We start from the raw sequence: 17366 nt of genomic DNA, 5'->3' as shown, positions 1-17366 counted from the left end.
TAGCGAGAATGGCGCACAATTCAACGCAAAACAACTCAAAGACATGATAGAGGCATACCAAATTCGTCATATGCAAACGGCCCCATCTTCTCCCCAATCAAACGCCTCTGAGCCCGTAAACCAATCTGTGTTGGCAGCGATCAGAGCGTTTTTAGAAAAAGATCACCGTGATTGGGATCTCTAGTTAACAGAGATAGAATGCGCACTCAGAACGTCAGTACATACGGCAACCGGGGTAACCCCATTTTTCGCGCTCTTTGGGTACCATATGTACACCAATGGCGCCGGCGAGGAAATTGAAGTCACTTACAGAGCATGAAATCTTAAACTTAGATAAAAATGATAAACTAATGCTCATAAGAGAGCGTATTAAAGAAAATATGCACCATGCATATGAAGTAAGTGCCAAGAGGTATAACCAACGAGCCCGAGTCACGAAACTTATACCGGGGCAGGAAGTTTACCGTCGCAATTATATGCTCAGTGGCTTCGGAAAAAACGTCAACGCTAAATTCGTCCGAAAATTTACTAAGTGACGCATTGTCAAACAAATAGGAAATAATATGTTTGAGATTGAAGACCTACAAGGTCGATCCATGGGTGTGGCACATGCAAAAGATTTGAAAAGGTGACACACTATTGTGAATAACGGATGGCAACAACAAGACTGTGATGCTAGCTAGGAACCATATAAGTTAAACCTTTATGGGAAATGCCCTATATTTGTGTAATGCTATGGTGGTAAACTTTCGAACTTACTATCATTGAATCCACTACATACCGTGTCCAAAACAGTCGCCGACCGAGATATTACAGATAAGACAAAATGGCAAAGTAAACGATCTAAATAATAAAATAATACTAAAATACATCCCTAATAATGTCAAAAGAGCCCGACTAATTAGATCTCAGGGTGTGAGAGTTCCCCACGTTGGTCCTCAACCCCTCATAAATCAACATAAGACAATAATTCACGATAACATTACAAATCTCTCCGCACACCGTCTACTCCCTCTCGCGCTCGTCATAACCGGAGTTTTGTTGCGGGAGGGTTATCACATAGCACAAAAACGCCACCTTCAAAATGTGTCATGCCAAAACAGTGAGCCTATTGAACACTTTTGTTGTCGTTTGTTGGGCTAGCATAGGAGAATCACAAATATATGCCACGGGGCCTGGTTAAGATGACCCCGAATGAGTTGGAGCCATAACGAAGGATGCACTTTATGTCTGCAAGGCATCATTACATAAATCGGAACAAGAATTATTAATTAAACAAACGAAAATTGATTATTTCTTGTATTTTACCGCAGTTTCACAATCGCACACAAATTAAATTGTGTAATCACTGTTCTTAAGACACTCTATTAAATTTATATTCACTTTTGTGGCGTTGTTGGGGGCTACATTTCCATTTTTGGTTTGTTTATTGGTAAACAAAGATTTTTTTGCACACGAGACGATGTGTGTAACTGGTTCTTTTTGTTTTGACAGGGAATGTAAGCTGTCAATATGCCAGGCGTTATTACACCCCGTACTAAGTGTACAGGGTAGGCCGTATAAAAAGGTAGTTCCAACACTGAGGTCTCGAATTGATTTATGGCAAAAGTTTAAATTTAAATATAAATGGAGTTAATAGAAACTTAATAGAGAAAAAAAGACAAAGGTATACTATATAATATTATAAATAACTCGATTTTAATGAAATATTGGAATTTATATTGAGTGAAAATCGCTCATATAAGAAGGAAAATTTTGGGAATGAATGGCCATAATAGTGTGGAAAAGAAATGGTTCGGACACAAACGCGTTTATTAAGATTAAATAACCTATTAAAAGAAAGTTATCCTGTGGGAAATAAATTAGAAAAATAATAAAATTTGAAGGCTATAAAAAAATAAAGTGCGATTATGAAAACGTATAAACTTTTTGTGCCAAGTAAAGTGTATTAATTGCGAAAGTAGGACACAACAACAAATAAAGTATATTTGCTCTGCAGGTGGCTAAAAGCAAAACGGATACTCAGGTTCAGAGCGGTTATGTGCGTAAATATAGTCTACGTTACGACCGAAATCCCGTTTAAGACAGAAAAACCGCGATGAAAACATATAACATTTCTTTCTTTTGTAGAAACAAATAATTTTCTTCTATAAAAATATACATTTTATGTTATGTTTTGCTTTTGTTTTCGAAATACAAAACACACACATACATCTATACAAAACATATTTTACGGCCTGTCATAGTTGAATTTGTTCAACTTGAAATTGAATACGCTCGACGTATTTCGGTAGTATTCATAAGAATACATGTGTTCTACTTTTTTTTTCACCACACACGCTTTGGGCATACGGTCGTATATAGGTACTGGCCTTATATGTATTTTTAATATTTTTTTCTATTTACGTATTTTTATTTGTTGTTATATAAGTTATTTTCTTATCTGTTTTTCAGAAAATTTTCATAACCATATTTTAACATATATTTAAATATTTGTTTTGATTTTTTTGGTAATTATTGTAAGGGACCTACAAAGAAGTAGTTGGTAGGGGTTCATTTAGTTTGTCTGGGATGCTTGGAAGTTCCCAAAATCGAAATTCTAACTACTTACATGAGCTCATATAGGTAGGGATATCGACATAAAAATAGAATTTGGTCAGAATATAGACCTATTAACCCCCTAACGATACTGGTGTGAGTCTCGTTTTGACAAAGATTTGAATTAATGAATATTGTTAGCATTTTTACCAATTTTAGTAGCCGCATGATAATGACTTTATATAACACTTAAGTTTAACTAAATAATTTAAACTTTTATTCCGTATTTTGTTTTACAATAAATATGTTTGATGACTTGTATTAATATGAAATTTGAGTGAGAACATTTTTAATGGTAGTATACGGTTGAAAGAAGGGAGTTAATGCCGTAGATGGAGGAAATGGGGTCCGTGAGATGATGAAGGGATACATGGACCATGGAAGGGCGGGCAAAGTGGGGACCTAGTAATCAAGGGTCCAGTATTCTGTGAGTGCCTCCGCCTTTGTGTTAGTGTTCGTTTTGTTTAATGTCCTCTGTTTTCGTGTTAGACCCTATGCTAGTAGTGGCGGGTTGAAAACCTCCCTGAGGCAGGTATGAGCAGTCGGAAGGCCATTATAGGGCCGAAATGGCAGCTCATCGGTAATGAGCGCGTTTATCTTCAATCCCCATGTTTTGTTGGGGTTACGCGCCATTATTCTAAATGTGGCGAATCTTCTTTCTCGGAATAAAAAGGACCGGAGCCCCATTCGTCTAAAGGAGGAGTAAGACAACCGCGACACTGATGCCGATTGACTGACCAATGCCCGGATAGCCATTCTAATTCTATACTTTCAGCCGTTACTCGTACTATTGCCGTTGGAGTCATTACCAGGTCCCATGTGAAAGGGGCCGATTGGATTGTTTCTGGCTGCCGTATATTATCATCCAATTGTGGCGTACCGTGAAGAAGGGTATGGTGCCGATAGTCACAACGTCTGCAGCTCTTGAGGCATTGGCAGTCCGGCGCTAGATGACTCCTCGCAAGACAGTTGCGGCAATAGTTCCTCCGCTCAACCGTTTCGTAGCGTTGAGTGGGCGACATCTCTAAAAACCGGCGGCAGGAACTAATGGGGTGATCCTCCTGGCAGATACCACAGGCATACTGCCAATAGCTTGGCCTTTCGTGACTGCTTCCTCTGGTTGGACCGACTTCTCCGAGGCTATTTTGGCGGTTACTTTTGAAGGTGGCTCGGTTACTTTGGCCCTGGTTTTCTGGCTGCCAGTCATCAGAGGAGAGATAAGTTGCCATATATGGAATAAAAATGAGAGAGGAGTACCATGGATTTTTAAAAAAAGGGGGCCCGACTAGTCAGTCGGAAAATAACTTGACGACTTTTGTAATGGGTCTAGTAATGGTCCCTCCACTTGTACGTAAGTCAACTACTCGAACGTTTGAGTCAACCCCATGATAAGTCTTTTCAACCCTTCCTATCTTCCATTCATTAGGAGCCAATCTATCGTCTTTAATCACTACTAAATCTCCTTCTTTTAAGTTATCTTGTTGAACTTTCCCCGTGTGGGGCTTGCTAGATCCTCCATCGGGACCCTCCCATTGGCGAATTGGGGACGTTCGGTGTGTTTCAACAACATACAGGACACCGGGGAAATAAAATACCCGGGGGTGACCAAAATCTAGCCTAAGGGACGGCAGCTGGTCCCTTAGTATCACTGGCGGGCAGATGTCGAGTCGACTAATATGGTCGCCTTTGGAGAGTGGGTGGCGTAGCAGAAACTGCGAAAGCGGCACACACACAGCGAAATGTGAATATCGGTTTGGAGCAAGCCAAGCACATTCCATTTTCATCGGTAGCGTCTGACCCATATTGGGCGGCTACAAACAGCGTCTGTATTCCAGAGGAACGGCTGAACAAAAAAGAAGGAAAACTATAAACCCTTCAGAAGGCAACGGGAAACCACTGAAGTATAATCCCTTGAAAACCATACAATTACAATGAATACAGGAAATAACAAACGGCCCTCAGTCTCCGGCAATTCGAGGGTGCTAAGAATCCCCGGAGGTAAAACCAAACTAAACATAGGAACGTGGAATATCAGAAGTCTTTACGAACTTGGGAAATTGGACAATACCATAAACGAGATGAAAAGGTTACAGATAGATGTGTTGGGCATTAGTGAAACTTGGTGGACGGAATATGGAGAATTTGTATCTCATGATATAAAAGTTTATCACTCCGGAAACCCGGAAGGAATTCATAGAAGAGGTGTCGCAATTCTGATCAAGAACAAAATAGCTGCCAGCGTCGCTGGATGGGTTCCAATATCAGATAGGGTCATGATGGTGAAAATATCTGGAAAACCAATTAATATAAACATAATACAAGTTTATGCACCCACCTCTGATAGCAATAACGACGAAATAGAACAGTTCTACAACGACTTGGAAAAATTGTTGAAAATGACAAAACCGCACGACATCACAATAATCCAAGGGGATTTTAATGCCAAAGTCGGGCAAGAAGTAACAGCTGAAGTTACAGGCAAATTCGGACTGGGAAAACGGAATGAAAGAGGAGAGAAATTGATTCAGTTTTGCCAAGAATATAAATACAAAATCACCAATACATTATTTTGTCTTCACCCTAGGCGACTTTATACGTGGAAATCACCTCAGGATAATAATGGCAACATAGTAAGAAACCAAATAGACTACATTTTGATAAATAAGAGGTACTGTACGTGTGTGTCAAAATGTTCTACCTATCCTGGTGCTGATGTCCCCTCAGACCATAACCTTTTAATGTGCAATTTAAGAATTAAACTTGCTACCACTCGCAAGAAAAAGCCGGAACCAAGAATCAATATTGAAAAACTGAATGACCCATTAACGAAACAAACGATAAAGGAACAATTAAATGCCGACCTCACTGAAATAAATGCAACAATATGTAATGTCGAGAACCTATGGAACCAAGTGAAAAAATCCATAAAAGATGTCACAAAAAATATAATCGGAACCAACATGCGCAAAAAAGAAGATCCATGGATAACGGATGAAATTCGAGCACTTCGGAAAGAAAGAAGTAAACACAGAAATGTAAACTATGAAAGATATTGGGAGATAAACCAAGAAATTAAAATCGCTACACGTGCTGCAAAAAATGAGCAAATAAATAAGTAATGTCAGGAAATTGAACGACTTAAAATACTTCATGACGACTTCAATCTCCACAAAAAATTAAAAGAGACATCTGGTATTTATCCAAAGAGATCGTCAACATTTATCTACAATGATAATAAAGTAGCAATTTATGAAACTGCAGAAAAGAAAAAACTATGGGAAGAATATATTAAGCAATTATTTATCGATCACCAACGAACATCCTTATCCAACTCTGGGGATGAAATTAATTTTACAGGGACACCCATTACTGAGAATGAATTACAACTAGCTATTATGTCAATGAAGGATAAAAAGGCAATGGGTCCAGACGAAATACCTGCCGAGGTACTTAAGTTAATAGACGGAAATAACACCAAGCTTCTTTTAAAATTATTCAACAATATATATAAAACAGGACAATATCCCCAAGATTGGCTCAAATCAACATTTATTACAATACCCAAGAAAAATAATGCGAAGACCTGCAGTGACTATAGACTAATAAGTCTAATGAGCCACGCTCTTAAAATATTTTTAAAAATAATACATAGACGAATCTATTCGATCTGCGAAGCACACATGGGACAAACACAATTTGGATTCAAGGAAGGCATGGGGACACGAGAAGCGTTACTAGCTGTACAAGTATTAATACAAAATTGTCGAGAGGTACAAAAAGATGTATTCTTATGTTTCGTAGACTACGAAAAAGCGTTCGATACGGTAAATCATGATAAATTGATAGAGATCCTACTTTCAATCGGATTGGAAGACAGTGACATAAACTGCATTAAAAACCTATACTGGAAACAGATAGCAAACATTCAAGTAGATAATGAATTAACTGACGATGTTCCAATTTCAAGAGGTGTAAGACAAGGCTGCATATTGTCCCCTCTTTTATTTAACATATATTCCGAGAAAATATTCGAAGAATCTGTACGTGGAAAGAATATTGGTATCCAACTAAACAACACCCTTATAAATAACATACGCTATGCTGATGACACCGTATTAGTAGCAAGCAGCATAGCTGGACTACAAAAATTAATAGACGCAGTAATACAAAATAGCGAAATATACGGATTAAAAATCAACGTTAAGAAAACAAAATATATGGTAGTAAGCAGGAATCATGCCGACAATAATACGCCACTAAAGATAAATAACGATGAAATAGAGCGAGTGACAACCTACAAATACCTCGGTATTCAAATCAACGATAAATGGGACATATCAAGAGAAATTAAATGCCGAATAGAAATGGCAAGAAACAATTTTTTCAAACATAACAAAGTTTTACTTAGCCACGACATAAGTCTTACTACAAAAATACGATTTGTAAAATGTTACATATGGTCCGTTTTATTGTACTCTGCGGAAACATGGACTTTGAAAGCTGTAGATGAAAAAAGACTGAACTCGTTTGAAATATGGATATATCGTCGAATTTTAAAGATCCCATGGACCGAGCGCATTACAAACGACGAAGTGTTAGAACGCATGCAAGTCGAACGCCAATTAATAAAAAATATAAAAACACAAAAAACCGCATATCTTGGTCACATTATGAGGCATGAAAAATATAAGCTTCTGCAAATTATTATCCAAACAAAAATCGATGGGAGAAGACCAAGAGGGCGACGGGAAACATCATGGCTCAAAAACATTCAAGATTGGACTGGACACCATAATGAAAGAACTCTTCTGAATGCCGCTAAAAACAGAAACCTATATATAAATTAATAAACTGATTTGTTAAATATACCAAATTATCATTATGTAATTGTATGATCGCTAAAACCCGAATACGGAATGGCAAATAAAGAAGAAGTTGAACTTTCCATTTTGTACGGCGATGTAGTTCCCTAAGATATTCTATCTTCCACCTTTGACAAAAGTTTTGGGAAATAATCTTGAGTCTTTTCCATCTGTTTGCCAAGTTTATATCGCAATCTGAGAAATCAGGTTCGGGGGCGGCCAAAATTGGCGCGCCAATCTAAAAATGACCTGGCGTCAGTGGGAATAGATCGCTAGGATCGTCACTAGCGGAACTAAGTGGTCTAGAATTGAAGCATGATTCGATTCGTGTGAGAATAGTACAAAATTCCTCAAATGTAAAGTTCATCTTTGGAATTGATTTTCGTAAATGTGTTTTGAAAGATTTAACGCCTGCCTCCCAAAGGCCACCCATATGGGGAGCGCCAGGCGGAATAAACTTCCAATTAAGATTATTTTGTATGTTTTGGTGTATGACTGAGTTTTGAAGGGACTTAAAAAAGCGAGTCTGTACTTTTTTAAAAGTTCCGCTGCTCCAACAAAGTTAGTCCCATTATCCGAATAAACACAGGATGGACAGCCACGCCGACCGATAAACCGCGTAAAAGCTGCTAAGAATGCTTGAGTGGACAAATCGCTGGTGGCTTCAAAGTGAATGGCTTTTGTCGCAAAGCAGACGAAAACACATACGTTTCCTTTAGTGACCAAACAAGCTCTACCAGTAAAGTTCTTGATGTTGAATGGCCCTGCAAAATCCACTCCAGTATTGTTAAAAGTTATAGTTAGAAGGGTCCTTTCTGGCGGTAAAGATGCCATTATTTGTTTCTGAGCTTTGGCCTTGTACAATGTGCAAACTCTGCAATTGCGTATGACTTTTCTTATAAAAGGTTTCAATCTGGGTAGCCAAAACTCCGATCTTCTGACCCTAAGCATTAGTGAGTTCCCACCATGTAACGTTACTTTGTGTGTGTGTTCGACAAGCAATTGGGAGAATTTTCCTAAGTTCGGTAGTAGACTAGGATGTCTCTCGTTGAAAGTGAGGGATGGCGATTGTGCCAATTTTCCATGAGCTCTCATTATGCCTCTCTGATCAAGATAGGGAGTCAAAGTTAGTAATGAGCTGGTTGGAGGTATACGGGTTTTCTTTTCCAGTGCTTCGTATTCGTCCGCGAAAAAATATCTTTGTGTTCGAATGATACTGGCACGTTTGCCGGCCTTAATCTCATCCGCTGAAAGTTCTATTTCCGATGTTAGTAGGTTTTGTCGATCTACTAGAGTATTTCTGCAGAATCTCAATGCTTGCGCATATGTTCTGTATACCCTGGCTAAGGACGAGATACCTTTCATAGGGTCTTTCTCCAATACATCCTCGATGTTTAAAACGAGTGCCTTCCTGGTTTTAGCCTCTAGATTTGTCTCTCCATTTATCTCCTTACTTGGCCATCTTGGTCGTGGCAATTTTAGCCACTATGGTCCCTTCCACCAAAGTCTATGGTTAATCAATTCACTGGGTGGGCAGCCACGGCTTGCAATGTCTGCTGGGTTATCTTCGGAGTTGATATGACCTGTTGGCCTGTTGTGCGCTCTAGTCTAAGTTTTTTTTTTTTTTTTTGAAGAATGGGACTCTACTATAAATTAATTAAGGAACTCTGTTCCCTTAACAAAATCCCGTAATTGTTTTAGGTCGTCTACAATTACCTGATTAAGATCTGGTATTGTATCGTTCCCTAAAATCTCTGGGATCTGATGTTTGCGAAAGCGGGGCATTGGCAGAGAAAATGCTCCAATGTTTCATCATCCTCTCCACATGCCCTGCATACGCTGTTGTCTGCACAATTAATTTTTTGCAGATGAGCTTGTAAACCCAGGTGACCTGTAAGAACACCTGTAAGTCTACTCAACTCTGCTTTACCTACCAGTAATAGGTTTTTTGTTTTTTCCTCATTTGGGTCTCCCCATAGGATTTTTGTGGCTTTCCCTAATTCCTCTCTATTCCATAGGGATAAGTGGGCATTTTTTGCCCAATTTTTTAACTCTAGCCGAGACGCATTTAGTGGCTTTGCGTTCGCCAAGTTTACGGTTGCTAATTCCCTTCCCTTTTTTGCCAGAGAATTTGCAATCTCATTACCTCTATTCCCCGCATGTCCCGGTACCCATATTATACGCACCGTGCCATGCTGAGTATAGCTGTTGATCGAATTTATACAATCCAAGACTGTTTGTGATTTTACTGTCTTGGATGTTATTGCTTTGATTGCAGTTTTACTGTCCGTAAGGACGTTTACAGTAGTTGGCCTCGTGTTGGCATTAAGCCAGTTCAGACACTCTGTGATCGCTCGGATCTCCGCTTGATGGACCGTATTGTGATCCGGCAAACGAAGAGATATTTCGGTCTCTGGTTCTTCAATAAAGAGACCCAGTCCCGTTCTCCCACCTAGCACTGAGCCGTCTGTATAACATCAGTTTCCAGTCGGCATTTGTGCTAGATTTCCGCCGATCCACGAGTCTCTGTCTGGAATTAATGTCTCGCATGAGGCAGCTACAAAAGTTTCAGGTATACGGTTCGATACAATGTTATCCATTGACTCTCCCGTTGTTACCTGTAGAATGTTTTGATGGTATGTTACGTGGTCCTTACTGATCCACACGTCCATCGCTTTAAGTCGAATAGCTGCGACAGCCGCTTCATACCTTATCTGGATTTCTATTGGGTGTATATATAGAATAGTTTCTAATGCCCTCGTTGATGTTGTCCTCATTGCGCCGCTTACACTTAGACAGCACATTCGTTGGACTTTCTGTAGTATTTTAATATTACACTTTTTATCCATAGCTGCCCACCAGACTACTGAAGCGTATGTTAGAATAGGTCTAACTACGCTTTTGTTTAGCCAGTGTGTCATCTTAGGATTAAGACCCCACTTGGCGCCTATAGCCCTTCTACAGGTTGACCAACATCTACGAGCTTTATTGGCTCTTTCTTGAATATGGTCTTTCCATTTAAGTTTCCTATCCAGAATTACTCCCAGATATTTGACTTTATTGGAAATATTGATCGTCTTGTTTAGGAAAACTGGTTCTTCAAAGTGTCCCAGTTTTGTTTTCCTAGTAAACAGACATATTTCCGTTTTTTCCGGGTTTACATTAAGACCTCTTGGTCTAGCCCAGTTGTACGCTAGTTTTAGGGCTGATTCAGCTCTTCTGCATAGCAAGTTTGGATTCTTACCCCTCAGAAGTATTATAACGTCGTCTGCATAACAGACTGGGTCAAATCCCTCATCGGTTAAAGTCCTTAATAGGCTATTTATGGTAGTGACCCATAGGAGTGGGGATAAAATCCCCCCCCCCCCTGTGGCGTACCCTGACCAACTTTGTCCTTTATTTTTACGTCAAGTAGCCCGCAGCTTATCCATCTATTCCTTAGCATGTGGCTTATCCAGTCCCTAAGGGCCCGATTCACCTGAAACTTATCTAAGGATTGGATAAGGGTTTCGGTGCTGACGTTGTTGAAAGCACCCTCGATATCAATGCATACCGCTAGTGTATACATCTTCCTGTCGAAGGTTCTCTCGATGTGGTGTACAACCTCATGTAATGCGGTTTCCACTGATCTACCTTTAACGTATGCATGTTGTTTGTATTTAAGCATATCGTTTGGAATCTTGCTCTTAATCATGGTGTCGACTATTCGTTCCATGGTTTTAAGCAGGAAGGATGTTAGGCTTATCGGACGATAAGACTTAGGAATTGCGTAACTTGCCTTCCCAGGTTTGGGGATAAATACTACCCTCGCCTCCTGCCAGGCTTTAGGGGTATAGTTTTAGTTTTAAGCATGCGTTAAAAATTCCAGATAGTTTGGGCGCAATGAAGTCCATCTCTTTCTGGAGTAAGCCGGAAATATCTCATCCGGCCCCGCTGCTTTGAAGGGTTTGAAGCTCTTGATGGCATCCTTTACCATCGCTTCATCAATTGTTGGTGCTTCCTCTGTAACACATTCCCTCATTACCGGCACCCCTGCGTGCGTCGCAGTGTTCGGCGGGAAATGTGTATTCATCAAAAGCCCCAGCGTGTCCTCGATTGTTTCCATCTTATTTCCCATATCATTCACCATGATCTCGGTTTGTGTATGGGTTTTCGATAGAAACTTTTTTATTTTGGATACATCATTTACGCTGTCTACCTGTTCACAGAAAAGTTTCCAGGAATTGCGCTTTGCTGTTCTAGCATTTTGTTGTATTCTTTAAGTTTTGTGTGATAGTTGTCCCAGAATACAGCTAATTTCTTTCGTCGAGCTCTGTTGTAAAGCCTTCGGACCTCTTTGCCTTTGTTACGAATTTCTCCTGTCATCCAGGGTTTTTCGTAGGCAGATTTCCTCTCTCGAAGGGGACAACTTTCTTCGAATGACTTTACTAAGACCTCCGTTATAATGTTGACATTTCTGTCTATATCTTCCGTGCTTAGGCATTCATATCTATCGTGCCCTAGCCTGTCTTTTATTAGTTTCCCAAATTTTATCCAATTGGTTTTGGATTTATTTCGGAAACTTATAGGTTTCGGCGGTGGCCGTGTTAGTTCAGATCTTATATAACGATTATCCGAGAAGGAGTGCTCTTCCGAGACCCTCCAATTCTGCACCTCGTTTATAAGATTTTCGGAACATATTGTTATATCTAATACCTCTTCCCTAATCTTGTTAACAAAGGTGGCTTTATTACCTATGTTAAGGGTTATTAGGTCGTTAGTATTCAAGAAATCTAAAAGGGCTTGGCCCCTTTTGTTAGTATTAGTACTACCCCACGCAATGTGGTGTGAGTTAGCATCGCTACCTACTAGTACTCCGTTACCTGTTTGTTTTGCTTTCCTCACCAACCGCTGCAGCTCCGACGTAGGTGGTAGTGTCGGCGAGTCGAACGGTAAATATACTGACGCAAGGTATATATTTCCATTCCCCAGCTTCAGCACAGTTGCGTCCGATGTTGACAACTCTGGAGAGAAAAGAAAACTTAAGTTTTGTAACATATTATACAGGTTCTCGGTCGAGACCCCGTATTTGCAAAAACAGTTGGTAGTTTATATGGTTTAGTCCAGTGACCTTGTTCTGAATAGTCCAAGGTTCCTGGATCAAGCCAATATGGATTTTACCTTTATTGATTTTCTCCATCAGGGCCATGGTTGCCGTCTCGCTCCGATGGAGGTTTATCTGGATGACCTCAACCATTGGTCCCCCAGTAAACGGGCTTCTTGAGAGTCGCTGATTACGGCATCGACTCCCTTTTCATTGTTGCTGGGAGGTAAAACCTCTTCGCATTTTTGTTTGGCTTCCTCGCTTTCGCCGATTACCGCCTTTCCTGTTTTGAAGCGGACAGCGTTGGAGATGTAGAAAGCCCTGCCCTTAGTCTTTGTCAGACTAGCCATGGAGAGATGGTCAATTCCGACCACAAGGAGAGTTCCGTCCTCCTGCTCCTCCCTGTGGAAGACCTCCCATCTCTTCACGTCCAAGTCCTTGTTTTGACGACCAAAGACTTCGAGCATGCGTTCCGTCTCGAACTTGCTGCCCCATCCTCTGACGAATACTGAAGTTTTTGTTAGTTGAGGAATTTGGTCTTTCCTCACCAACTTTAGTTTGCCGTTTTCCCATGGAGGTATTATGCTGCTGATAATATCCTTGAGGGCGGCCACGTTTGCATGCTGGGCAAATTGGAACACCATCACGTCCCCTTTGACCCCACTGCTGATAATTTGAATTGGATCACCTCCAATCATTATGTGATCCAATATCTTATTGTTGACCATTTCCTCAATTGCTGGAAGATGGTCTTTGGGTAGCTTTCCGGAACCTCTATTGGTATCGATCACTGCATAGCAGAGTTCGTCCCTATAGCGTTTCTTGGCTACCTTGGCGTAAGATGGCGGCTCTCTACCAGTCTCCGCAGCCCTCTTCTGCCGGGTCCGGGGTTTCTTCGCAGAATCCCCAGGCACTGCAGTCGATTCTGCGGCTGGGCACACCATCTTCACGTTCGAGCTGACTTTGTCGCCCTCTGCCAAAGGATTCTCGGAACAGTCTCCTTTGCGTGGTACTTGACGCGGTGCACTCGAAACGTTTGGGGATGTGGAGCTCTTTTTCTTCTTCGTCGGCTTTACAGTGTTCTGCTGTTCGGGGGATCTGATCCTCTTCGCCGCTTCCGAAGAAGTGGAGGGAGTGTTCATGATCCCTGTGGGAGCATCCTGCGCTATAGCCTTTTTGCTTGCCCGTTGCTTCCTGCACTTGCGTCGTTGAGCACCAGACCGCTGCTTTTTGTGTGTTGTGAGCTTTGCAATGCTGTCGCTCACTTCGTCTACCATCTTGTGGACCTCATCCTTTTCTGGGATTTCCATGACGGTTATATTATTTTTGCTTTCGCTATCAGATTTGGAGTCTGAGTCGCTACCTGTATCTGAAGGCTGGGTCGAGCATGAACTTCCCCTTAGCTTCTCAGTCTCTTCCTCCCTGTATCTGCCCTTAGGCTGTGTGCTTGTCGCATTACCTTCGACCACAGGTGCCAAGGCACCCACACCTGTGGGAGAGATTTGCTCACGATCGCATGATGACGACGGGGTGTGACTCGTGGGCAGATCAGCATCACCCGCCGGTACTGGGTTTATTAGGCCCTGCACCGTAACTTTTTCGCTTTGTCCAAATTTCTTCATATTGTGTTTTTTGTTTTAGGGGAACACCCCCATAGTCAGTTTTTTGTCCGCGGGGAAAATAAATTTCCCTGAGGCAGGTGATCGTACTAATCCGTTCCGGAACAGGTTTACTCACAAATGAATTCCCTAGATCTAGAACAAATTAGTACGGTCATCCGCCTCCCCCTATCCGCCGGTGGGGACGCGCCCGGTAGGAGAACTGACAAACACCCATTTTTAAATAACTTATTTTTTGAGTGGCTAGCCACACTCGTACATATTTTGAGAATGGCAAGCAACACTTGCATTTATTTTATAGAGTAGCAAGCCGCACATACGCTTGTTTTTCAACATGTCAAAATCAGCTACTTGCGCACCCGATTTTCGGTATTTTAAAGGTTTTAGCCTCCACCGAATTGGTATTTAGACCTTTTCCGGGCTACAAAAATTTCCCTCGGAAATTTGTCGGTATACGTTGATGTTTTGGGGGGAGGGGGTCCATAGAACGGTATATATATCGGTATATTGAAGGTTTTAGACTCATTAAGTAGTAGGAGGCGCTGTGTCCTGTATCAATTAAAAAACTAATTAGTGTCAAATAAATCAAACAACCCTTTAACTGGGGTAATTAATTCTTGATATGAGGCATGCAGGTGTCTATGTTTATGGTTAAGTCTATGGGTAAGATATAGAATTGTTATTGTTATCCCTTTTTGTTTATTTGTATGTATATATTAAAAAAACTAATTAAAATCTAGGATTGATTTGGAAAATGAAAGGGGGGAAAGCAGATGCATAATGCAAGTGGGTGGGTGTGAGGTGATGTGATACATACAAGCAATAGAATTGTTATTGATATTGATCATGGTGTATGCATATGTGATTTGTATGGGATTTTCTATGCTATGGACGATCATGCTATTTTGTTGTGAGGGATGATTGTGTGTCATTGTCAATGAATCTTTTTTAGATCGCATCCAATAACATTTCAATGTATTTTTTTTTTAAATAATTTAATTAATCGAAAAAAAGCTCGATTAATTAAATTAATTAAATCTCACAAATAATGGCCTTCGCCCCTAAAAAGGCAAAAACTTTAAAATAAAGTATTTTTTTTTTTGTTTGGCTTATATTATTGAAAATGTGTGTTTATGAATCCTACAATGGATTATTTTTCTGCAGTGTTTCGAGTTTTGGTGTTTGAGTTTGTAAGGTGACATATTTTAGAAATGATATTAGTATCAAGTCATGTATTATATGTGTTTTGTTATGAAAGACCATAAATTCAATTTTCCTTGGCTGTGGAATTTTCTGAAATATTTGTTTGAAGTAATGTATTCATTGTCCTAAAATTTCTTTCTTATTGGCGGTAACCAAGAGTCAACATATTTGAGATTTGGGGGCGACAATTAGGATTTCTGTTTTCTAAACAATTGTGTTTGGGGTTTGTAATGCATAAATATTGGATTTGTGGGTCATGTATTAGAAACAAATTTTAAAAATGTTGTTAATATTAAGTCATATGCTGGCTGTGACATTTCCCAAAATATTTGTTTGGAGTAATGGATTCATTGTGGTCTTCAAGTGTTAAGAGTTTTTCTTATTGGCGATATTTAAAGATTTTGTGTTTTAGTGGCGACCGTTAGGTATTTCTGTGTGCTTTAAGTTTGTAAGGCATTACTATTGAATTTATAGGTTATGAATAAAAAACAGATATGTATTGAACATTTTATTAGGTCTTGCAATGAAAAATTATGTATTAAATATTGCTACAGTTAACATGCCTTTAAATATTCGTTTTTAATGATGGATTATGGTCTGCAACAGAGGTCCGCAAAATGCATATAAAGGCACACTCTATTGCCTTTTCCCAAAAGCGAATAGTGCAGTGCCTTGCATATAAAAAATATGATTGTGCAAAAAGCAGATTCACCCCAAAAAAGGATTCACTGCTTTAGTGCATGCTTGCTTGCTTTTACATTTGTATTCACACGATTCGCAAATGCAGTATGCACAATACTGCATACCACCACACAGTATCGTACCATCTTCTGTTTGAATAAATGAATACTTTTGCCAAATTTCGCTTTTTCTTTGAGTTTCTTTAATAATAGGATAAACTAAACTAGTAATTGTTTTTATTGTCTCAACATTAATTTTTTTATGTTTATTAACATGTAAATTTGACCAGAAATATCTACTGCTTTTTGTAATGCAACGTGCTTTTTCGAAGGCAGCGTGCAAAAAAAGGCAACGAGCTCTTGTAGTGTGTTGTGTGTGTGCAATTGGCACACACTCATGAAAGCAAGCAATAGCATTAAACAGAGATGGCAATAGCAAGCAATGAAAAAAGCACGAAATCGCGAATATGCATTAAAAGCGAGTGGCATTTTGCGGACCTCTGGTCTGCAAGTGTAAAGAGCGTTTCTTATTGGCGACAACCATGGAATCGAATCAACTGTAGCGTTTGTATGCCACTTGAGTGGTAGGAGAGCTAAATGTATTAATATATGTAGGTTCAATTTATTATAGCTATGTTCCTCTACGTGCAAAAATCCTAAAAGTTGACCACTTTTTACTCGAAAAGTGTTCCTTTACTTCAGACACTATACAATTCATACAACTTTTACTACTTTACATAGTTTACCGACAATTGGAGAATTAGTGTTTTGGTGACGACAATTGGGGATTTATGTAACCTATACAATAATATTTGAGGTTTAAAAAGCATAAATATTGGATTTGCGAGTTATGATTAAGAAACATATACATATAATAAATATTTTATTATGTGTTTCATAAACTCTGACATTTCTTCACATATTTGCTTTTGATTGATAGTCTTCAAGTTTAAGGTGTTTTTTATGGCTGACAACCATAGATTCTTTTAATGCAATTGTTTGTGCATGTTTACATAAACATATTAACGAAATTACTTAAAATTTTAAAGGGATTATGTTGGAAATTGAAGGGATGCAAGTGGATGATGTCCGTTGTGAATGAAGTCGTCTTTTGTACATACATTTATATAGGGTGACTGTTCATAGTAAGTTGTTGGTGTTGTTGTAGTGAACACATATTGCAATGAAATGCAGGTGGATGGGTGTGAGGTCGTACTAAATACCTCATTGTATTGTGTATGCGATTTGTATAGGCATTTTGTAGATATGGATGGTTATTGTTGAGGACGCATATTTATAGTATAAAATCTTCTAACATACA

The 17366-nt window shown here is 39.6% G+C and overlaps 1 protein-coding gene across 1 annotated transcript in view; it reads right to left on the bottom strand.

Annotated features, from left to right (window-relative positions):
• The window catches only part of LOC141406160 (uncharacterized), a 402688-nt gene extending 388361 nt beyond the window's left edge, over positions 1 to 14327 (bottom strand). Inside the window, exon 1 of the mRNA XM_073991293.1 lies at positions 9364 to 14327. Coding sequence (XP_073847394.1) covers positions 12675 to 14165 — 1491 coding nt within the window. The 5' untranslated portion in view covers positions 14166 to 14327 and the 3' untranslated portion in view covers positions 9364 to 12674. The remainder of the gene's footprint in view (positions 1 to 9363) is intronic.
• Between the last annotated feature and the right edge of the window lie 3039 nt (positions 14328 to 17366).

This window comes from Musca autumnalis, unplaced genomic scaffold (genome assembly GCF_047663935.1).
Source record: "Musca autumnalis isolate F117 unplaced genomic scaffold, ASM4766393v1 scaffold_5, whole genome shotgun sequence".
Taxonomy (NCBI): domain Eukaryota; kingdom Metazoa; phylum Arthropoda; class Insecta; order Diptera; family Muscidae; genus Musca; species Musca autumnalis.
Note: the sequence above shows the minus strand (reverse complement) of the source record. Positions and strands in the feature narration are given on the sequence as shown.